Source organism: Mercenaria mercenaria, chromosome 1, assembly GCF_021730395.1.
Source record: "Mercenaria mercenaria strain notata chromosome 1, MADL_Memer_1, whole genome shotgun sequence".
Taxonomy (NCBI): domain Eukaryota; kingdom Metazoa; phylum Mollusca; class Bivalvia; order Venerida; family Veneridae; genus Mercenaria; species Mercenaria mercenaria.
Genome location: NC_069361.1, coordinates 26,558,310 through 26,583,054, shown reverse-complemented (window position 1 = coordinate 26,583,054; position 24,745 = coordinate 26,558,310). Strand labels below are relative to the sequence as shown.

General features: G+C 36.5%; 1 protein-coding gene across 1 annotated transcript in view; it reads right to left on the bottom strand.

Annotated features, from left to right (window-relative positions):
- LOC123543240 (vam6/Vps39-like protein) overlaps positions 1 to 24,745 on the bottom strand; it is a 57,284-nt gene that overhangs the window by 3,337 nt on the left and 29,202 nt on the right. The window contains exons 10-23 of the mRNA XM_053537339.1: positions 23,272 to 23,401; positions 22,101 to 22,243; positions 17,675 to 17,798; positions 16,535 to 16,711; positions 15,203 to 15,289; positions 12,902 to 12,975; positions 12,386 to 12,493; positions 7,649 to 7,766; positions 6,719 to 6,850; positions 6,152 to 6,254; positions 5,367 to 5,412; positions 3,517 to 3,669; positions 2,841 to 2,975; positions 222 to 313 (exon numbers count right to left, since the gene is read on the bottom strand). Coding sequence (XP_053393314.1) covers positions 222 to 313; positions 2,841 to 2,975; positions 3,517 to 3,669; positions 5,367 to 5,412; positions 6,152 to 6,254; positions 6,719 to 6,850; positions 7,649 to 7,766; positions 12,386 to 12,493; positions 12,902 to 12,975; positions 15,203 to 15,289; positions 16,535 to 16,711; positions 17,675 to 17,798; positions 22,101 to 22,243; positions 23,272 to 23,401 — 1,622 coding nt within the window. The remainder of the gene's footprint in view (positions 1 to 221; positions 314 to 2,840; positions 2,976 to 3,516; positions 3,670 to 5,366; positions 5,413 to 6,151; positions 6,255 to 6,718; positions 6,851 to 7,648; positions 7,767 to 12,385; positions 12,494 to 12,901; positions 12,976 to 15,202; positions 15,290 to 16,534; positions 16,712 to 17,674; positions 17,799 to 22,100; positions 22,244 to 23,271; positions 23,402 to 24,745) is intronic.

Here is a 24,745-nt window from a genome sequence, read left to right as displayed (position 1 = left end):
AACTAGAATACAGTCAGAGCTATGCTTGCCACAGACTGTCAGGCTTCTGACTTGGACTGGATTCGCTTAAACTTACAACCTAATTTCTACCAAATTGCAAATCTTAAAGACTATTACAGCAAACTTTAACACTTCCACAATGGACATTATTTGAATTTCAATTGTCCATGTTAACTTGGACAAAATAAAGGTGAAAATTTAAGTACTGAATAAAGTGTCACCTATTTCCAATACGTTTCTTGCAGACGGCACAACTTTTGAGATCATCTATGACAACCTTCTCCTTCTGATAAAACATTCTTTGCTCATGTACCTGCAGAAAAAATGATAATTATTCGACAGTTCACTAAAACAACTAGAGCTATCACTAAAGGTGATGAATGTACCCCCCGCATGCACTGACACAGTACATTGCAATTTGACGCACACAAGATTGCATAATTATGTGGACTGTATGTATATAGACTGTATGTATACAGTATAGTAACAAAAAACAAAGTCCCATAACTATGCAGAATATTTATCTAAAAGAATGTAACATGCACCATGCACAACTAGGGTTGGTACTGATCACTTGTGTGAAGTTTCATTAAATTGTGTGCAAGGGTTTGGTAGATTAGGCACGCACAAGATTGCATATGCAGACTGTATGTACATAGTATGTTAACAAGAAACAAAGTCCCATAACTCTGCAATTTTTGTCGTTGAAAGAACCTAACATGCCCCATGCACAACTACTGTTGTTACTGATCACTTGTGTGAAGTTTCATTAAATTGTGTCAAGGGGATGAGGAGAGATGGTGCGTACAAGATTGTGTCCATGTATATAGTATAGTAACAAAAAAACAAAGTCCCATTACTCTGCAAATTTATTTTCTGAAAGAACCTAACATGCCCCATGCACAACTACTGTTGTTACTGATCACTTGTGTGAAGTTTCATTAAATTGTGTCAAGGGGATGAGGAGAGATGGTGCGTACAAGATTGTGTCTGTGTATATAGTATAGTAACAAAAAAACAAAGTCCCATAACTCTGCAAATTTATTTTCTGAAAGAACCTAACATGCCCCATGCACAACTACTGTTGTTATTGATCACTTGTGTGAAGTTTCATTAAATTGTGTCAAGGGGATGAGGAGAGATGGTGCGCACAAGATTGTGTCTATGTATATAGTATAGTAACAAAAAAAACAAAGTCCCATAACTCTGCAAATTTTTTTTCTAAAAGAACCTAACATGCCCCATGCACAACTACTGTTGGTACTGATCACTTGTGTGAAGTTTCATTAAATTGTGTCAAGGGGATAAGGAGAGATGGTGCGCACAAGATTGCATCTACGGACAGACAGACAGACAGACAACCTGAAACCAGTATACACCCCCTTACAACTTTGTTGTTGGGGGGTACAAAAAGCTCACTTCCAGATTCTAAGACAAGATTTTTCTATTTTTAGCTCAGATGGCGATTTTGTGCAGCAAAACGTGCTGGAGATATGCACAACTAGGCTTGGTACTGATCACTCCTGTGAAGTTTCTTCAAAATCCAGCAGCAGTTTGTCCTCTGAAAGCTGGACAAGATTTTTTTTAGCTCTGGTGGCCATTTTGTGCAGTGAATCGGAACATGCCGGAGATATGCAAAACTAGGCTTAATACTGATCACTCCTGTGATGTTTCATCAAAACCCGGCCAGCAGTTTGATCTGTGAAAGCTGGACAAGACTTTTCTATTTTCAGCTCTGGTCGCCATTATGTGCAGCGAAGCGGAACAGCTGGCAATATGCAAAACTAGGCTTGGTACTGATCTTTCGTTGAAATCCAGCCAGCAGTTTGACCTGTGAAAGCCAGACAAGATTTCTCTAGTTTTAGCTCTGGTAGCCATTTTGTGAAACAAAGCAGAACTTGACTGCAACATGCAAAACTAGGCTTGATACTGATTACTCTTGTGAAGTTTTGTCAAAATCCGTTCAGCAGTTTGACCTGTGGAAGCTGGACAAGATTTACCGATTTTTAGCCCTGGTGGCCATTTTGTGCAGCAAAGCAGAATGTGTCAGCGATATGCAAAACTAGGCTTGGTACTGATCACTCCTGTGAAGTTTCATCAAAATCCGGCCTGCAGTTTGGCCTCTGAAAGCTGGACAAGATTTTCTATCTTTAGCTCTGGTGGCCATTTTGTGCAGCAAAGCATGCCAGCAATATGCACAAGTAGGCTTGGTACTGATCACTCCTGTGAAGTTTTTTCAAAATCTAGCCAGCACTTTGACCTAAGAAAGCCAGACAAGTTTTTTGTATTTTTAGTTCTGGCGGCCATTTTGTGCAGCAAAGTGGAACTTGCACGGGATATGCACAATTAGGCTTAGTACTGATCACTCCTTTTGAAGTTCTTTCGAAATACAGCCAGCAGTTCAGACAAGACTTTTCTTTATTTTAGCTCTGATGGCCATTTTGTCCATCAAGTCAAAAGTGCCAGCAATAAGCACAACTAGGCTCGGTACTGATCATTCCTGTGATGTTTCATCAATATCCAGCCAGCAGTTTGACCTGTGAAAGTCTGGACAATATTTTTTACTTTTAGCTCTTGCCGCCATTTTGTGAAGCGAAGCAGAACATGCCTGGGACATGCACAACTAGGCTTGGCACTGATTATTCCTGCTTAATGCAGACGGGCGAAGAGACAGACTGACAGACAGCGACGGCAGAAACAATATGTCTCTATGGGCTCAGTTATGTTACAAAGGAACGTTAAACGACAGTATTTTTTCAAAACGACATTCCACTTCGTGTCAGATGTGTGACATCATTTGTGACATCAGTTCCATCAAAATTGTGAGTTGTTTTACTTACATGTAAAGTTTCTGAGAAAAGCATGTTTCTGAGCACCCTGTTTTGATGTTTTGTGGAAGCTTTAAGTTCTAGAACATTCTCCATAAACCCTAGAATATCTTGAATCTTCGTGTCAGGAGGAAGTAGCTCTAATGCCTAAAAAAAATATATTGAACTATATAACATGTAGCCAAGAATCACGCTTACATTGACTATGTCTGTGCACAACAAATCTGGTGTGTACTGTTACGTGTTTGACACAATATTTGCATGAGAAAAAGTCTGTTTTAACCTTGTACTGTCAGTAAATAAACAGTGATTTTTTTATCTGACCTGTTGTCAGTTTAAAGCGTCACATTCACACATTTTACAAGAAATTTTCTCTCAAAAATCCATAAAATGTGGGTACTATGAACATGATCAGTGGTACAAACTTACTGATAAATCATTTTTGTAAGACATCCTAATAAATAACTAAAAATATTGTGAAGAAGGGAGTAAACCCTAAATGCAAAGCTTTTCAAAAAAAGAAAATCAACATTCATCCTGCTTTTTTACCAGTATCATAAACACTTATTTTCACTCACTTTACTTTTTTTGTTTAAATTTCATATATACATTCTATGCCAAAATTGGTGGAAATGAAATTGTTGAAAAATTTCACCAGAACTATGGTGAGTAGTATTAAGATCCTTACCCTAGTGGTGTCTATACATCCTGCATGTTGCTCCATGATTTTTAAGGCTGCTGGTAAATTGGGTTCAGGTTTGAGACCATCCTTATATGATGCAAGGCCCAAGGACACAGAATCAGGAGGTTGTAAATACACTTTTAGTAAATAGTAGTAAACCTGAAATATATTATACAATGTAACAAGAGCTGTCTAATAACAGTATGCTCAACTATCTGAAGCCCTTCCACCTAATACTAGCTCACATACAAAAGCTTGAGCAACATTTTCTAAGTTGAAAAAGGGGCAAAATTTTTGCTAAAATGTAAGACAGAGCTATGAAACTTGTGATGTGAGGTCATCCAATGATGCCAAAAATGTGTGGAGAATCTGAAAACATTCATTTAAGTATTTCCTCAGAAACACGCAAACATATGCATAATTGTCACAATTCAATAAGGACATAATTTTGACACACAAAAAGTCAAGAGTTATGTAACTTGTCCTGGGAGGTCAACTCATGATGCCAAAGACGTTGTGTGAAGTTTGAAAGCATTTGGCATTTACTTTCTTAAAATCCTGCTTACATGAAAAACTTTAACCTGAAATTCTGTTAAAAAGAGATATAATTTTGACAAATTAGTGCTACAGTTATGTAACTTGTCCTGACATGCCAAACACATGTGTGAAATTTGAAAGTATTTGACCAAGTAGTTTCTGAGAAAACCTGCTAACATGCAACACTTTAACCTGAAATTCTCAGTTAACCCTTAGCCTGCTAAATTTCTAAAATGGACTGGTCCTTCATTCAATTTGGGCAATACCATTTGTTATTTGAAGGGGTGTTCACTAAAAATTTACTGACTGAATAGCGAACAGTGCAGACCATGATCAGCCTGCACGGATGTGCAGGCTGACCTTGGTCTGCACTGGTCGCAAAAGGCAGATACAATTGCCGCCAGCAGGCTAAAGAGATATAATCTGGACAAAATAAAAGCTATTGTTATGTAACTTGTCCCAGGGGGTCATATAATGATGTAAAAGACATGTGTGAAGTAGTTATTGAGAAACCTGCTTACATGCAAAACTTTTGTTACACAGATGCAGACACCGATGAAATGGGCAATTAAAAAAATTATACAATTTTAAAAAAATTCAAATACTCATGCTAAAAACTTGATGTAAGCATTTGTATTCATGTGCTTAAACTAGACTTCAAATTCTTACAATTACATGTACTCCATTTATTGTTATTCTAATTTCTTGCCCAAAATACTACTCACAGCTGTAATACATTGCTCACAGTTTCAATACACTGCTTACAGCTATTGCTCACAGCTGCAACACACTGCTCACAGCTACAATACATTGCTCACAGTTGCAATGCATTGCTCACAGCTGCAACACATTGCTCACAGCTGCAACACATTGCTCACAGCTGCAACACATTGCTCACAGCTGCAATATTGCACAAAAATATATATAATATTGCATCATTACCAAGGAAAGAAAAGGTTTTACAAAAAAAAAACATGTATATAAAACAATTCTACTAGTCAAAAATAACTGAAAGAAGACTCTTGCAATGGGAATATTTTTTTACTTACTACCAATAAATGCCTTTAACTGCAGTTTGGTCTGTAAATTCTTTTTGTGTCTCAACACAATTATAAAAGTACACAAAATTTTCTTGTGATCTTTCAGAGCGGACTTTCATGTTTTCATGCTGGACCTTTCAAATCTCAAGGAAGGAATATACCCTCTGTTTGGGGCTTTGGGTCGGATTTAGACCCAATATATGTGAAATACACTCTTCATTTATGTGTATCACCATTTAACAGTCACAAGTCTTGTTACATTAAAAAATATGGACTTACATCTTTATCCCCTGGTTTATGCCTGTTGTAATATTTCATACAGTATCTGAAATTAAAATCATCATAAATGACCATTGACCAAAATATTTACAGTCAAAACTCAACCTAACAATGGTTTTAGACACCTTGGTCTCTCTCTTTCTATAACAGGATTATCATAACAGTACCTTCATCTGTAATGTAGTATTCAACTTGAGTGGATTTTGCCAGGCCTGGATTAACCTGGCAAAATTCAATCAATCCAAATGCATCATTGAGGATGAAAGTACAGTTATAATGTATCAGCTGTATCAGTCAAAACTGAAAGTAATTTTAGATAAGACTCAAAACTCATTTGAAAAGGTGAGGAATGTCACATGATGATCATTATATCATTGCTGATTGAATATTTTTCTATACCTGATATGAGCAGAATACAGAGATTTTTTATTCATTTGTAAAATACATACTACATTTAAGACAGAATATTCATAGGTATAGAGTAAATATACATCTCTTGCAGCAGAAATTGTAGAAAAGGATTACTTATGAAGTTATGAGCAAAATGCAGAATATATGAAGTAATTTCCCAATCTATTTTTTGTGTAGGGTTAACACAATCAGTCATGTAGATCTAATGTAGGCAGCAAAACTACACAGTATCAATTTTGCAGTCTGTCATTCCCCTTGTTTTGGATCAAACTTACAACCCCAAGACAGTAACTGTCGAGCTAGCCAGGCAGGCTTAGTCTTTTCTATCATACAGTTTACAATATTTAAAGACAGACAAATGGCAGAACACTTACTCTTCAGCTAACTTAGCATCTCTTAGAATTATCACATACAACGCCAACGCTACCTCGTGTCTCCCTAACCGTCCTAGCAATATTGCACGCTCCTCAAAAAATTCTGAAATAAATGTCAGAACTCATTTCTTAAAATTTTATACAACCTATAGAAAATAATGTCAAGAGCATGAAGAGAATTACTTATCTATCAAACTTTTTTCTTGAATCAATCATCTCTAAAGTACATGTTTTGCAAATGAATTTTTTCTAAAGAAATCCTGATATATACCTGTCTTACAAAGAAACAACTAAATTAAGAGATTCACACACAAACAGTAATAGCTTTTTAAACACACTCTGGTAACCAAAATTATTTACAGCAATTAGCTTGACATTAAAAATTTGAGAAAAGAAGAAATGTCCACCAATTCTATGTATTAATCCTTCCACTCACAAATGTTAATTACTATTTCCTGTACCCAGAATGATATATGTAACTATATACACTGAGACAAACACTAATGACAAAATGATAAGCTGTTAGCAGAGGTTATCAAACATTATTTATCATACACTTATCCATACCATTCATTGGAAACCTAGGCAACAGTTCCTCTGGTTTATAGTATGTGGACTTGTTTAAGAAATCTATCAGTTTTTTTCTGTACTCCCCTAACTCTGCAGGCTCTGTACCCGCCTTTGTTACTGGCATGTGGCCTGAAAACAATACATACTTTTAATGAATGTATAACTTGTAACCAAGGGCTATCCCCATCCTTGAATATGAATGAAATCTGATTTCAGTGGGTTAACTGCCTGTGGACATCAACATTTTGGGAGGAATATTTAATATGATCAATTCATTTCATTTATAACTGCCACAGTTTCTTAAAAACTAAAATACCACAGTATTTAAATAACATAAAACTGTGTTAACCCTTATCATGCTAAACATGACTGATTCTGCCTTTGTGCCCAGTGTAGATCATGATCAGCCTGCACATATGTGCAGTCTGATCATGATCTGCACAGTTCGCCATTCAGTCTGTATCTTCTTGGTAAGCAACCCTTTTAACAGTTAATGGTACTGTCCAACTTGAAAGATGGACAAGATCATTATAGAAATTTAGCAGGGTAAGGGTTAAACATTGTGATGTGAAGATGCTGCACACCATAATTGTGTGGATGATTATGAAATACCACTGGAAACACACAAAATAAAAAGACTTTTTAAATTTTGCATGTACTTGATCAAACTCTCTTTTCAACTGTGAACACAAGACATTATTTACTTGTAGCAAAACTCTACTGAAAATATTGCATCTGGTGTCCACTCAGAAAAAAAATATTGAAGATATCACACTGAAACAAGATACATATTTGCTATGCAATAACTTAATCAAAACCTTAAATAACAGGAATTTTAGTTCAGCTGACAAAAATTTAAGTAAAAATGTAGTGCTGTGTTCAAGTTGGATATGTCAGTATATCAAGTACCTCTATACAACAACTAACCTTCTGGTAATGAGAGTATATATTCTTTCATGTAGGCCTGTACTTTCTCCCTGAGAAGTTGAGCAAACCTGCTGTGTATTTCCTCAGATGTATCATTCCAGTCATATATCACATGCTCCTGTAACATCAGATTATATAATGTAACCAATCATAGATTAATCGGTTTCTTCAAAAATCCATAATGGTTTTCAGAAATAAGAGGGCCATGATGGTCCTACAATGCTCACCTGAATTTCACAGACTCTATGAACAATTTTGGTATCTGTGTTTCCTGATAAGAAGATTTTTTTTAAATTATCCACTATATTTCTGTATTTAAAATAATTTCTATTTATCTTGAAAAAGCAACATTGTCTGAGAAATATTTGATAATACAAACCTACCAACTTTTGAGAATTTGTAAAAATGTGCGACCAAATTCTTTTTTTAATTACATCCATAAACTAAAATGAGAGGACCATGACGGCCCTGAATTGTGCAGCTGAGTTTCACTTATAGTGGCATATCTTTTTAAAAAAGAGAAGATTAAGTTTTCCTTATATAAATTTTCAGGCCAAGTTTTATCAACAGCAACCAAATGGTTTCAAAGGGGATGTTGTATGAAGACAAGCAAATTCAATGAATTGGTATTTCCTGCTGAATGGGTTTGTGGTGAGGAATGGCAAAGAAATATATCAGGCAAAAAATTAAGGATGTTACTAAGAAGCAAATAATTTCATTACATTTGAACTTAAAAGAACAGATGTCCTTAAGACGGCACTCCAGGAAGAAATCTGGAACATGGGTGGTAAAGGGGTCGGGGGGGGGGGGGGGATGACCAGGACGGTGGGGGCACCTGGATGAGGGTACACAACTTCACCTGTGGATAGTAAATGTCCATGGAAAAAAATAAAAGAAGTTTAATGAAATTCTACCTATTGGTTAGTTTGTTATGCACAAAAATGTGGATTTTTAAACAATTAAAGGGCAACAACTCCGAAGTAACTAAAGAGATCCTGACGAAATTGTGTGTGTGCTTCCACATTATGGTGATCTAAATTCAATTTAAGTTTCATAGTTTTAGGTCACATGTTATAAAGCAGAAATTGCCATAGATATAGTACCATATATAGTTAACACTACAAACTACTAAGGGCCATAACTCTGGTGTTACTTGGGCAATCTGACTGAAACATGACATGCAGCATTTCTCTACAGTGGTGAAGATGTATATGAAGTTTTATTTAAATATTTCCAACCACTTCCTAGATATGGCTTCAGACGGACGGACGGACAACGCTAAAACTATATCCCTCTGCCTTTGGTGGGGTATAAAAAGTGTTGATGGATAGACTGACGACAAATGACAGACTGATGGTGAGTGACCAGAATAGCTCATCCTAGGTACCTGGTGCTCATATGAGCTAAAAACACTTAAAATCCTCATAAAAAAATACTTTATTAATTTAGGTACAGAAAAAAAGTGACTGATCTATCATAACAAAAGGGCCATGATGGCCCTACATCGCTCACCTGTTATCATTGCACTTACAGACAAGAAGGTCCTCAGAAAAAATATCTAAGTCCAAAGGACAGGAACAACAAAGGAAAGAAATTTAACCAAAAAGAAAAATAAATTCTTAAACGGTACAGATATGTCAAAATACACCTAAAAATTGGAGGTACCATCCATGTTATACCACAGAAAAGTGGTCTCGGTTTTTCCCTTCGGCCAATAATAAAAAGTTACTAAAAATGAGCAATTTATAGTAACGTAAAGGGAAGTAATTAAAAAGAAAATTATTGTAAGTGAACAAAAGAAGGATCTGCCAAATAAATCTGTTGACATAAATGAAGTTTCAAATCAGTATCTTCATTAGTTACGAAGATATACCCATTTTAATTTGAAATAAAGGGAGGTAATTTGACAAAAAATCAGTCCATAGTTATCTACCATGATTGGCTCAGTCCAACTAATGACAATAATGAAATTCAAATAAGTACTATAAGTACTTACTGATATAAATCCATTTTGATTACAATCAGGGGAGGTAATCAGATATAAAATAACTCTGGAACCTACGTTTGGATCTGATTTGTCATGGAATCCAAGATTTATTGTTGTTGAAGATATTTTGGAAGTTTGTATCAAATAAAACCATAAATGAAGTCTCTATATGGCTGCAAAAGCCAAAATAGCCAATTTTGGACCTTTAGGGGACCATAACTCTGGAACCCATGATGGAATCTGGCCAGTTCAAGAATGAAACCAGATCTTGTGGTGATACAAGTTGTGTGCAAGTTTGGTTAAAATCAAATCATAAATGAAGCTACTATTGTGCAGATATGGTCAAAATAGCTAGTTTTGGCCCTTTCAGGGGCCATAACTCTGAAACCCATTATGGGATCTGCCGGTTCAATAAAGGAACTGAGATCTTATGGTGACACAAGTTTTGTGCAAGTTTGATTAAATTCAAATCATAAATGAAGCTGCTATTGTGCAGACAAGGTCATTATAGCTAATTTTGGCCCTTTCAGGGGCCATAACTCTGGAACCCATAATGGAATCTCGCCAGTTCAAGAAAGGAACCAAGATGTTACAGTGATACAAGTTGTGTGCAAGTTTAGTTAAAATAAAACCATAAATGAAGCTGCTATTGTGCAGACAACGTCAAAATAGCTAATTCTGGCCCTTTCAGGGGCCGTAACTTGGGAACCCATAATGGAATCTGGCCAGTTCAAGACAGGAACCAAGATCTTATGGTGATACAAGTTGTGTGCCAGTTTGGTAAAAATCAGATCATAAATAAAGCTGCTATTGTGCAGACAAGGTCAAAATAGCTAATTTTGGCCCTTTCAGGGGCCATAACTCTGGAATCCATTATGGGATCTGGCCAGTTCAAGAAAGGAACCGAGATCTTATGGTGATACAAGTTGTGTGCAAGTTTGGTTAAATTCAAATCATAAATGAAGCTGCTATTGTGCAGACAAGGTCAAAATAGCTAATTCTGGCCCTTTCAGGGGCCATAACTCTGGAACCCATAATGGAATCTCGCCAGTTCAAGAAAGGAACCAAGATCTTATGGTGATACAAGTTGTGTGCCAGTTTGGTAAAAATCAGATCATAAATAAAGCTGCTATTGTGCAGACAAGGTCAAAATAGCTAATTTTGGCCCTTTCAGGGGCCATAACTCTGGAACCCATTATGGGATCTGGCCAGTTCAAGAAAGGAACTGAGATCTTATGGTGACAAAAGTTTTGTGCAAGTTTGATTAAATTCAAATCATAAATGAAGCTGCTATTGTGCAGACAAGGTCAAAATAGCTAATTCTGGCCCTTTCAGGGGCCATAACTCTGGAACCCATAATGGAATCTCGCCAGTTCAAGAAAGGAACCAAGATGTTATAGTGATACAAGTTGTGTGCAAGTTTAGTTAAAATAAAACCATAAATGAAGCTGCTATTGTGCAGACAAGGTCAAAATAGCTAATTCTGGCCCTTTCAGGGGCCATAACTCGGGAACCCATAATGGAATCTGGCCAGTTCAAGAAAGGAACCCAGATCTTATGGTGATACAAGTTGTGTGCCAGTTTGGTAAAAATCAGATCATAAATAAAGCTGCTATTGTGCAGACAAGGTCAAAATAGCTAATTTTGGCCCTTTCAGGGGCCATAACTCTGGAACCCATTATGGGATCTGGCCAGTTCAAGAAAGGAACCGAGATCTTATGGTGATACAAGTTGTGTGCAAGTTTGGTTAAAACTAGAACTATCACTAAAGGTGATGAATGTACCCCCCGCATGCACTAACACAGTACATTGTAATTTGATGCACACAAGATTGCATAATTATGTGGACTGTATGTATACAGACTATATGTATACAGTATAGTAACAAAAAACAAAGTCCCATAACTATGCAGAATATTTCTCTAAAAGAACGTAACATGCACCATGCACAACTAGGGTTGGTACTGATCACTTATGTGAAGTTTCATTAAATTGTGTGCAAATGTTAACAAGAAACAAAGTCCCATAACTCTGCAATTTTTGTCGTTGAAAGAACCTAACATGCACCATGCACAACTACTGTTGTTACTAATCACTTGTGTGAAGTTTCATTAAATTGTGTGAAGGGGATGAGGAGACATGCTGCACACAAGATTGTGTCTATGTATATAGTATAGTAACAAAAAACAAAGTCCCATAACTCTGCAACTTTTTTTCTGAAAGAAACTAACATGCCCCATGCACAACTACTGTTGTTACTGATCACTTGTGTGAAGTTTCATTAAATTGTGTCAAGTGGATGAGGAGAGATGGTGCGCACAAGATTGTGTCTATGTATATAGTATAGTAACAAAAAACAAAGTCCCATAACTCCGCAAGTTTTTTTTCTGAAAGAACCTAACATGCCCCATGCACAACTACTGTTGTTACTGATCACTTGTGTGAAGTTTCATTAAATTGTGTCAAGGGGATGAGGAGAGATGGTGTGCACAAGATTGTGTCTACGGACAGACAGACGGACAGACAGACAACCTGAAACCAGTATACCCCCCCTTACAACTTTGTTGTCGGGGGGTACAATAAAGTCATAAATGAAACCACTATCATGCAGACAAGAAATTGTTGCTGGACGCACGGATGCACGCACGGACTGACGACGGATGACGGGTGATCACAAAAGCTCACATTGTCACAATGTGACAGGTGAGCTAAAAAGCAAAATGCAGGACAAAAGTGATATAAAATACTACCAAATATTTAATTGCCAAGTCTTTTTTGCCTTTACTGAGGTTTTCCAGATAATCTAAGACTTTACGTCTCGGCAGACTCTCTACTTCAGGAAGATCTTCTGTGAATATCTGTAAAACAATTACACAATTCATGACATATACTTCAACACTTACTATTGCACATGTATGATAATATCTACATCTTTACCTTATAAGATCTAAACATTAAAACTATTTATATATATTAATTGGTACCCCTAACAGTTTTAACCTCCTTAAATTTCATAAATGGCAAACATACCAACTACAGGAACCCAACACTTTCTTTATCATTATTCAATATAGCTAAATTAGCATTTTTTAACACAACTTCATTTGTATTTCCTTTCTCACCTGCCTCCACCCCCACCCCTACCCTGAAACATTTTTTAAAATCTCATTATATTAGCTTAACAACTTTTTTTCTCAAAATAAAGGTTTGATCTGGCATAAGGTGGTAAGACTGACAATGGTTTTCAAATATATATGAAAAACTACCTTTAGTCCATCTTCAGGATATTGTTTAATAACCCAGTCAGCATACTCAAAGATTAAATCTATATGATCCGGTCCTGAAAACAAAATGAAAGAGTTCTGAAAAAGTGTAAACAAGAGTCATGATGATCCTGGATCGCTCACCTGAGTAATATGAGCTACATGTTTCAAATGTCAAACTGATGCTAAAATATTAAGAAAATCAGTAGGTCACATTCATGGTCAATGAAATTCATTTTTACGACCGGTGTGCAAAACTGTATATGTTATCCAAATTTAAAGGCTGTATCTTGAAAAAACAAGAAAGTAGGTCAGCAGGTCAAGGTCACAGTCAAGTGACATCATATTACTTAGGGTCATCAGGTAATTATAATTAAACAGTCTTGGAAATAGGATCAGATAATTTTCTAAGTATTTTTTTCCTATATAATTCATATAATAACTAAGTGACCCCGGGGTGGGGCCTCCATTAAACCCCAGGGGCATAATTTCAACAAATTTGGTAGAGGTCTACTAGGCAATGCATCATACCAAATATCAAAAGTCTAGGTCGTGTGGTTTTAGACAGGAAGATTTTTAAAGTTTTTTCCTATATAAAGTATATAATACATGGGACCCCCATGACAGGGTCTCTTTTCACCCCAGGGGTACATTTTGAACAATTTTGGTTGAGGACTATACGACAATACTTAAAACCAAATATCAAAGGCCTAAGTCTTGTGGTTTCAGACAAGAAGATTTTTAAACTTTTTTTCCAATACAAGTCTATTTACAACTTGGGACCCCCGGGGCGGGGCCATATTTGACTCTAGGGGGATAATTTGAATAATCTTGTTAGAGGACCACTAGATGATGCTTCATACCAAATATCAAAGCCCTAGGCTGTCTGGTTATGTACAGGAAGATTTTCATAGTTTTCCCTATATAAGTCTATATAAACCATGTGACCCCCGGGGCGGTGCCATATTTGACCCTAGGGGAATAATTTGAACATTCTTGGTAGAGGACCACTAGATGATGCCACATACCAAATATCAAAGCCCTAGGCAATGTGGTTTTGTACAAGAAGATTTTCAAAGTTTTCCCTATATAAGTCTATTTAAACCATGTGACTCCCGGGGCGGGGCCACATTTGACCCTAGGGGGATAATTTGAACAATCTTGGTGGAGGACCACTAGATGATGCTACACACCATATATCAAAGCCCTAGGCCCTGTGGTTTTGGACAAGAAGATTTTTAAAGTTTTTCCTTTCGGTTGCCATGGCAACCAGAGTTCTGCATGGAATTCAATTCTTTGAACAATTTTGAAAGGGGGCAACCCAAGGATCATTCCTGTGAAGTTTGGTGTAATTCTGCCCAGTGGTTTTCAAGAAGAAGATTTTTTTAGAAAACGTTGACGGACACACGACAGACGACACATGACTGACGATGGACATTGAGTGGTCACAAAAGCTCACCATGAGCCTTTGGCTCAGGTGAGCTAAAAAGAAGACAAGATTATTTTATGTATAAGTTGCCTTTCAGGAGGAAGACCAAAGGCTTGCCTTCCAAGAATTCAAACAACAGCACCTAGGCAGAAACAACAACTTTAACCTTTACCCTGCAAATTTTTTAAATGGGCTGGTCCTTCTTTCAAGCTTGGCAGTACCACTTATTATTTAATGGGGTGTTCACTGAAAATTTACTGACTGAATAGTGAACAGTGTAGACCAAGATCAGTCTGCAGGCTAAAGGTTAAACAGAAAATTAAACTATCTGACATTGTGAAACTACATCATCGTATTGTAGCTCCCCTTCATTACAAGCTAAGTCATTATGATTAATGTTAAAAGAAAAGGTAATCACTTATTATTCAATCTACTTGGGAAACAGATTTTAGTTTTGCGTGCTTTATTGGCAAATAAAACACTTTTTTCATTCAGATGCGTCGTAATTAATCACTCAGGCCGAACTCTGAACGAAAAAAAGTGTTTTATTTGCCAAAAAAGCATGCAAAACTAAACTCTATTTCCATCTAAGGTATGGTAACCCCTTCATGCCAATATAGGTTCAATTTTGCCAATACATGTTCAATCGTGCCAATATAGGTTCAATTTGCCAATACAGTTTCAATCGTGCCAGTATAGGTTCAATTTGCCAATACATGTTCAATCGTGTCAATATAGGTTCTATTTGCCAATACAGGTCCAATCGTGCCAATATCCACTTCAGGCATGCCGTTGACATTTAGTTAGTATATATATTAATTATATATATATTAATTCAACAGTATAGTGATATATATATACAGATTAGACTTTACCTAAATGTTGTAGATATTGCACGGTCCTATCACAGCCTTGCAGTAGAGATTTAGGTCTAGCAGCTTGCTTCATCAATAAATTCAATGCTGTAACAGAAACAAGCTATTAATTTGTCACCTTATATATATTTTTGTGCTATGTCAAGTAATCTGTTATACTAGTTAAAAACAATGACAAATATCTTCAAGGATACTGAGATGTTGCTTTTTTTTGTTGTTTTACGTTGCACCTACACAATTATAGGTCATATGGCATCATTCCAGCTTGATGGTGGTGGACGACCTTAGAAGCCCATCCGTGCTTTATTTCATCACGAGCAGGCACCTGGGTAGACACAACGACCTGCCGTAAGCCAGATATATGGCTTTCTCACTTGAAGAATTCAACTCCATGAGTGAGGCTGGAACCCTCATCATGAAATGTAAGAAAGATCTTCAGCTGAGGATTTCAGCAATCCAGTTATGAGACAAGAGTTAAAAAGATTCATGAACTGACTTTTCTTCCTGCTGTGCAAACTGTTTACAATCTTATCTGCCTATATCTTAAGATCTTTTTACAGAAATGCCACTTATCATTCCATACAACTTATAAATCCCTCCTTTAAGACAAGGAATCTTTAAACACTATTGATACAATAACTTGCATCTTAGACAACTTATTCTGGATTGCATCCCCAAAATTTCACAAACCACACATAAACAAGGACATAGGAGTTGTTAATTCTACTGTAAGATTTTTGTTTACACTGATTTTAAGATTGGAGGTTTCTTTATACCCAGATATAACTCTTTTTTGCAATACAGTCAAACTGTGCTAAAACCCACTGTGAATAGCGACCCCCCCTTTCGACAACGACTGGTCCTGCCCCCCCCCCATAGAAAAAATGCTCATTAAAAGGCCCCGTAAAAAGCGACCAGGCGACTGCGCCACGACCGGCCAAACTGTTCCAAGGGCATATCTCCCCCCCAAAAACGCCCCCAAGGGACCTTTCCCCGACTTAAAAATTTTTTTGAAATCCCCCCAAATTTTCAGACTTTCCCTTTAGCAAAAATAAAAATTAGTTGATTGAAAATTTGCAAGTTTGCACCGGGCCCAATTAATAATGAACTATGAAGAAGAACTGAAAAAAAATATAAATTACAGCAATAAGGGAAACTGAAAGTGACCCTTCCCCCCAAATAAAGACCACCTGTGAACAAAGCCCACTTTTGCTTGTTCTAAAGAGGGGTCTTTGTTCCCCCGGGTTTGGGCCCGAAGTATTTAAAAGGGGATGTTTTATGTATGGTAATAAAAATTTCAAATGAATAAATATCCCTTGTGATGGTAGTTACCTTTTTCATGCAATCCTTTCTGTTCATACAGAATAATGAGTTCACTGAACTTTTCTTTCTTCTTCAGTGATCTCTCCGCCTCCTCTATATGTACCTTGTTGTCCTTCAGTCGCAATAACGAGGCAACCCAAGCTCTTAGTCGTTCAAAAACAGTAGTTATAAGCGAAAAGTTAAATGCTCAAAACATAATGGAAAACAAAATTCTATTTAATCACCAATTAAAACCTATGTATCAAAAATACTTTTTTTTATAATTTAAAATTTTTTCGTTAATCACCACTGAAGAATTTAAACTAGAAATGTGCCGGGGACACAGATGCCCCCATACATGACAAAGGACAAAAATTTTTTTTCCGGGTCGGGAACATAACTCCTACAATTGAATGAATCAGAATGCAAAACCCCCAGGGCAGAACGACATGGACCAACATTCCTTTAATTTTTGGTGACTTAGGACAAACTTTGGAGCTAGCCTGACACAAAATTAAAATGCCCCAAATTTTTTTTAAGTTGGGGCCCTAACTCCCAAAGACTGAATGAATCTGACGCGAAACTCCAATAACAACTGCACATGCTGACCAACGTTCGGTAAAATTTTTTGGGAAATCTAGGTCAATACTTTTGGAGCAACGCGCGCACAACATTAAAATGACCAATTTTTAACTAAGTCGGGGCCATAACCCTAATGAATTAATGAACCCGGGTGCGAAACCCCCGGTGCCAACAAACATTGATCAAATTTGTAAAATTTTGGACTCTCTTCCAAAAAACTTTTTGGGCTACAGCGACACAACCAACATGACCAAATTTTTTCAAAGTCAGGGGCCATAACTCCCACATGACTGAAAAAGAATCCCGGACGCGAAACTCCGGGCACAACTATACATGCTACCAATTCCTGTAAAAATTTTGTGACTCTCGTCAAATCTTTTGGAGCTGGCGCTACACAACATTTTCGGGAAGGACGGAGCACGGGGCAAGAGCAAATCTATATGCCCCCCCCATCCACGGGGCATAAAAAGGAAGAATTTAAGAATCTTAAAGCTTAAGACTGATACGTGAAATATTATGAAATCATGCCGCCGACTATTTTATTACCCTAATATCCCCTACTAACAAACAAGGAATAAGAGTAGAGACCTGTAGGGAAATTTGAGAAAGGTTGATCAATGACGACCAAGCTTTTTTTCGATGTAACCCTGGTATTCCCTTCTTTAATCGCAGTTTTTGACACCTTGGACACTTTATTCAACATTCTCTTTTTCTGAAAACATTTTAAATGTAAAATATTAGCATTCACTTCAACAGTAGAATATTGTGCAGAGAAAAAATTAGTATAAAATAAAACCTTTCAAGTGTAGTCTACAGCTACATTCATCTTATTTTACAAGAACATTTTATAGTTGACTACAGAAGACTGTCTCTGCCAAGGAAACACTTGACCACATGGTTTGTAGCCTAAAGCTCTCAAATTCCCATAAAATATATATATATATATTTATATATATTTTTTAAAGCAAAATAATACATTAATGCAAAACATGAATTCATAAATAACAAGAGCTGTCGGAGGACAGCAACGCTCGACTATTCAACAGCCTTGTCAATTGAATGAATACAAAAGTCAAAAAAGGGGCATAATTCTGTAAAAATGGGAGAAAGGGTTATGGAACCTTCACAGTGCTTATCAGTTCATAAAGTGAACAAGTGCGTGAAGTTTCAATCCTTTCCCATAAGTGGATACTGAAATACCAGCTTACTTACAAAAACTTAACCAAAAACTGCGAAAAAGGGGCATAATTTTGAAAAAATGCTAAGTAGAGTTATGGGACCTACACAGTGCATGTCAGATCATGACAGTGAACAAGTGTGTGAAGTTTCAATCCATTCCCATTAGTGGGTACTGAGATACCAGCTAACATACAAAACCTTAACCAAAAATTTCTAAGCCGAAAAAGGGGCATAATTTTGTAAACAAGAGGGCCAAGATGGCCCGAGGTCGCTCACCTAAGAAACACACCATAACAGTGTAAAACATGTTTGACCTAGTGATTTCATGGAAACAAATATTCTGACCAATTTTCATTAAGATTGGACCAAAAAATTGGTCTCTTGTGATAAAACAAGCATTTTCTTAGATATGACCTAGTTTTTGACCCTAGATGACCCATGTTCAAACTCGACCTAGATTTTATCAAGGCAATCATTCTGACCAAAATTCATGAAGATCAATTGAAAAATACAGCCTCTATCACATACACAAGTTTTTTCTTTGATTTGACCAAGTGACCTAGTTTTTGACCTCAGATGACCCATATTCAAATTCGACCTAGATTTCATTAAGGCAATCATCCTGACCAAATTTCATAAAAATCAATTGAAAAAAACAGTCTCTATCACACACACAAGATTTTTCTTTAATTTGACCTAGTGACCTAGTTTTTGACCTCAGATAACCCATATTCAAACTCGACCTAGATTTCATCAAGGCAATCACTCTGACCAAATTTCATGAAGATCAATTGAAAACTACATCCTCTATTGCATAATGTTTTTCTTCGATTTGACCTAGTGACCTAGTTTTTGACCCCAGATGACCCATTTTCGAACTCGACCTAGATTTTATCAAGGTAATCATTCTGGCTAAATTTCATGAAGATCAGTTGAAAAATACAGCCTCTATCGCATACACAAGGTTTTTCCTTAATTTGACCTAGTGACCTAGTTTTTGACCCCAGATGACCCATTTTCGAACTCGGCCTAGATTTCATCATGGTAATCATTCTGACCAAAATTCATGAAGATCAATTGAAAAATACCGCCTCTATTGCATACACAAGGTTTTTCTTTGATTTGACCTAGTGACCTAGTTTTTGACCCGAGATGACCCATATTCGAACTGGCTTAGATTTCATCAAGGCACATCATTCTGACCAAAATTCATGAAGATCAATTGAAAAATACAGCCTCTATCGCATACACAAGGTTTTTCTTTGATTTGACCTAGTGACCTAGTTTTTAACCCGAGATGACCCATTTTCGAACTCGGCCTAGACTTCATCAAGGTTATCATTCTGACCAATATTCATGAAGAATAATTGAAAAATACAGCCTCTATCGCATACACAAGGTTTTTCTTTGATTTGACCTAGTGACCTAGTTTTTGACCCCAGATGACCCATTTTCCAGCTCGGCCTAGATTTCATCAAGGCAATCATTCTGACCAATATTCATGAAGATCAATTGAAAAATACAGCCTCTATCGCATACACAAGGTTTTTCTTTGATTTGACCTAGTGACCTAGTTTTTGACCCGAGATGACCCATTTTCGAACTCAGCCTAGATTTCATCAAGGTTATCATTCTGACCAATATTCATGAAGATTAATTGAAAAATACAGCCTCTATCGCATACACAAGGTTTTTCTTTGATTTGACCTAGTGACCTAGTTTTTGACCCAAGATGACCCATTTTCGAACTCGGCCTAGATTTCATCAAGGCAATCATTCTGACCAATATTCATGAAGATCAATTGAAAAATACAGCCTCTATTGCATACACAAGGTTTTACTTTGATTTGACCTAGTGACCTAGTTTTTGACCCGAGATGACCCATTTTCGAACTCGGCCTAGATTTCATCAAGGTTATCATTCTGACCAAAATTCATGAAGATTAATTGAAAAATACAGCCTCTATCGCATACACAAGGTTTTTCTTTGATTTGACCTAGTGACCTAGTTTTTGACCCAAGATGACCGATTTTCGAACTCGGCCTAGATTTCATCAAGGTTATCATTCTGACCAATATTCATGAAGATTAATTGAACAAGAGCACCGCCTTGCGGGTGCTGACGCTCATCTGATTTTTTTTGTATAATAGAAATATTGTCCTCCCCATGATTTTCTAAGTCTAAAAAGGGCCATCACTCTTGCAAAAAGCAGGATAGAGTTATGTTTCTTGATGTACAGTGTCCACTTATGATGGTGAAAAACTGTTGCAAGTTTTAAAGCATAGCTTTGATAGTTTATGAGAAAAGTTGACTTAAACATAATATTCAACCAAGAAAATGATTTTTCTAAGTCCAAAAGGGGCAATAATAATTGCAAAAAGCAGGATGGAGTAATGTTGCTTGCTGTACAGGGTCAGCTTATGATGGTGAACAAGAGTTGCAAGTTTTAAAGCAATAGCTTTGATAGTTTAAGAGAAAAAGTTGACCTAAACATAAAACTTAACCAAGAAATCTGATATTTTCTAAGTCCAAAAGGGGCCATAAATCTTGCAAAAAGCAGGATGGAGTTATGTTTCTTGCTGTACAGGGTCAGCTTATGATGGTGAACAAGTGTTGCAAGTTTTAAAGGAATAGCTTTGATAGTTTAGGATAAAAGCTGACCTAAACATAAAACTTAACCAAGAAAACTGATTTTCTAAGTCCAAAAGGGGCAATAATTCTTGCAAAAAGCAAGATGGAGTTATGTTTCTTGATGTACAGGGTCTGCTTATGATGGTGAACAAGTATTCCAAGTTTCAAAGCAAAAGCTTTGATAGTTTAGGAGAAAAGTTGACCTAAACATAAAACTTAACCAAGAAATCTGATATTTTCTAAGTACAAAAGGGGCCATAAATCTTGCAAAAAGCAAGATGGAGTTATGTTTCTTGCTATACAGGGTCAGCTTATGATGGTGAACAAGTATTCCAAGTTTCAAAGCAATAGCTTTGATAGTTTAGGAGAAAAGCTGACCTAAACATAAAACTTAACCAGGCAACGCCGACGCCGACGCCGACAACCGCTCAAGTGATGACAATAACTCATCATTTTTTTTCAAAAAATCAGATGAGCTAAAAATACAGCCTCTATCGCATACACAAGCTAAATGTTGACAGACGACAGACGACAGACAACTGACGCCAGACGCCGGACGCCGGACGCCGGACATTGAGCGATCAGAAAAACTCACCTGAGCATTGCTCAGGTGAGCTAAAAAGCAAAATAGGAAAGGGGGCATAATTTTATCAAAAAGCAAAACAGAGTTATGGAACCTGTGCAATGTAGGTCAGTTTATCACAGTGAATAAGTGTGTGAAGTTTCAATCCATTCCTACAACTGGTTACGGAGATACCAGCTTACATACAAAACCTTAACCAAGAATTTCTAAGTCGAGAAAGGGACATAATTTTGTAAAAAAGCAAAATAGAGTTATGGAACCTATGCAATGTAGGTCAGTTTATCACAGTGAACAAGTGTGTGAAGTTTCAATCCATTCCCACATGTGGTTACTGATATACCAGCTTACATACAAAATCTTAACCAACAATTTCTAAGTCGAAAAGGGGGCATAATTTTGTCAAAAAGCAAAACAGAGTTATTGAACCTGTGCAATGTAGGTCAGTTTATCACAGTGAATAAGTGTGTGAAGTTTCAATCCATTTCCACAAGAGGTTACTGAGATACCAGCTTACATACAAAACCTTAACCAAATCGGGACGCCGACGCAGACGCCGAAGCCGATGCATGGGTGAGTCCAATAGCTCTACTATTCTTTGAATAGTCGAGCTAAAAACATACATCATTGAGATAATCAGTCAATGCCAGTAAGCCCTTCTCTAAATCACTGCCTTCAAGGTTTGGTAAAGCTTCTGGGTACTCCAACTTCTTTTTAAACTCTGCTGGAAGTAAGTTTGGATATAACCCTATCACATGAGATGGATCTGAAAATAGTACTGGACAGTAATATTATGTAGACATAAATATAACTCAAAGTATAGTGGATTCATAATTGCAATTATTCGTAACTTTCTGTATGAAATTTCTCAACTGCTTACCGCAGAAACTGTGGATCATCATTACAGGGTAACGACTTTCAGAAATTAAGCATCAAACCTGGAACTACTTTACTTCTCATACCGTACTGTTACAGCAATTTCTACTTAGCACAGATATGATAATGTAACTTGGAAAACCTGCACAGCCTTGTCAAAACACGTTTTGCTTTAATAAGCTTCTTCAGTTGACAATATATGAAATACGGAAATGAAGTTGGCGCGCCAAATGAACTTCGTCGTTTAGATGCTACAAATGGCTTATAAATGTACATCAAGAAACAAAACGTCTTTATACATTCAAATACTACCCATCATTACACAAGTGTTCAATGTAAATAGTTGTAGACATTACTTAGATATTACACATAAAATCATCATTAATTATATGGATACTTAGCACAGATATGCTATAATAAACTTATTTTCATACCTATATTTGAAATTCATTTACTATATTCAATGACAATGCTGGAGACTCTATAGAACACTGCAGCAGAAAATTTAATAGGTGACTGGGGTAAGCTCCCTTATCAAAAACTCAGTTTTTCTATTTGCCTCAGGCAGAATTAAGTTTCTTTAGTGGTAGCATACACACATGTTGTAGGACATATTTGGAAAACAGATTCTGTGTAAAGGCATCTGACAGGTTTTTATTTGTTCAGATCTAGCACAAGCTATAGAATGGCCACCAAGTACACCCCAGTAATGTTCTAGCTCACAAACAAAATCTAAATATAAATATAATTCTGTAAAAATTTTAACTTTGCTCTTTAATGTCAATTACATATTATAAAAACCTAAGCTTTTCCAAATCTTACCACAGTAGCATTTGCAAAATTGACAACATGAGATTCACCAGTTTTCACCATTTAAGGTTGTGAAGCCAATAAAATCAAGTAAGTATATTTTTTTACCTGTGTCAAGATTTACAAACAATTTCATAGATTCCTCAAATTTTTGTTTGCAGAAAAGATTGACAGCATATAAAGTCTGTATTTGGTTGATTCTGTGTTGTTTTTCATTCTCAGGCTCCTCTGTCATGTTCTGGATAAAAAAAACAAATCCTAAACCACATGTAACTGTTTTCCTATCTATACCATTTTAGTACAATATTTAACAATATTTTACTGGTTACGTAATGATCAACAGGTACAAAATTGATGATTTCGCCACTATTATTTTTGAAATACTAGTATGTAATCATCATGTGTATGCAAAAATAAATACTAATAGGTACAATTTACCTTAGTTTTCAAACACTATCGTATTTTCCATGCTATCACAATAAAATATCATATATTTTTCCTGGCATAAGAACCACATTTTTTAATATTGAAACTTAATTTAAGGACCAGCATAATTTTCAAATAAGCAGTCACCTATAAATTTGGTTTCAAACAAAAAATCTTTAGTACTTCAAAAGTTAAAGCAGGATCAATCTTTTGTGACTGAAGACAAAGAAAACAACAAAATAAAATAATGTACATATTCTCCATATTGCTTTTTATCTACAGCGCAGCTTTCATGTAAAACAAGAGGGTCATGATAATCCTGGATCGCTCACCTGAGTAATATGAGCTACATGTTTCAAAAGCCAAATTGATGCTAAAATATCAAGAAAGTAGGTCTGTAGGTCACCTTTTTTTTAAAACTTAGGACACCCAGGGTGGGGCCTCTTTTCACCCTAGGGTAACAATTTGAACAGTCTTGGTAGAGGACTACAAGCCAATGCTACATACCAAATACCAAAGGCCTAGGTCTTGTGGTTTCAGACAAGAAGATTTTTAAAGTTCTTTCCGCTATAAGTCTATGTAAAACTTGGGACCCCCAGGGTGGGGCCTCTTTAAACCCCAGGGGCATAATTTGAAAAATTTTCATAGAGGACCATTAGATGATGTCACAGGCCAAATATCAAGGCTCTATGCCTTGCGGTTTTGGACAAGAAGATTTTTAAAGTTTTTCCTTTCAGTTGCCATGGCAACCGGAGTTCTGTGTGGAATTCACTTTTTTTAATAATTTTGAAAGGGAGCCACCCAAGGATCATTCCTGTGAAGTTTGGTGTAAATCTGCCCAGTGGTTTTCAAGAAGGTTTTTGTAGAAAATGTTGATGGACGGACAACGCACGACGGACATTGAGTGGTCACAAAAGCTCCCCATGAGCCTTTGGCTCAGGTGAGCTAAAAATCACTTATACTTTTAAACTTACAGCAGAACCCACTATTTGTGACTGATGAACAAACAGTCAGAGGGACATACAGACAGAAAAACAGAAAATGAAACACTATGCATGTTCTCCATACTGTCTCCAACCTATATGCCAGGTTTCAGGAAAGTTATCTCTTCTTGCTTTTTAGATATCACTGCATCCATTTTCTTGTCACACTTTTG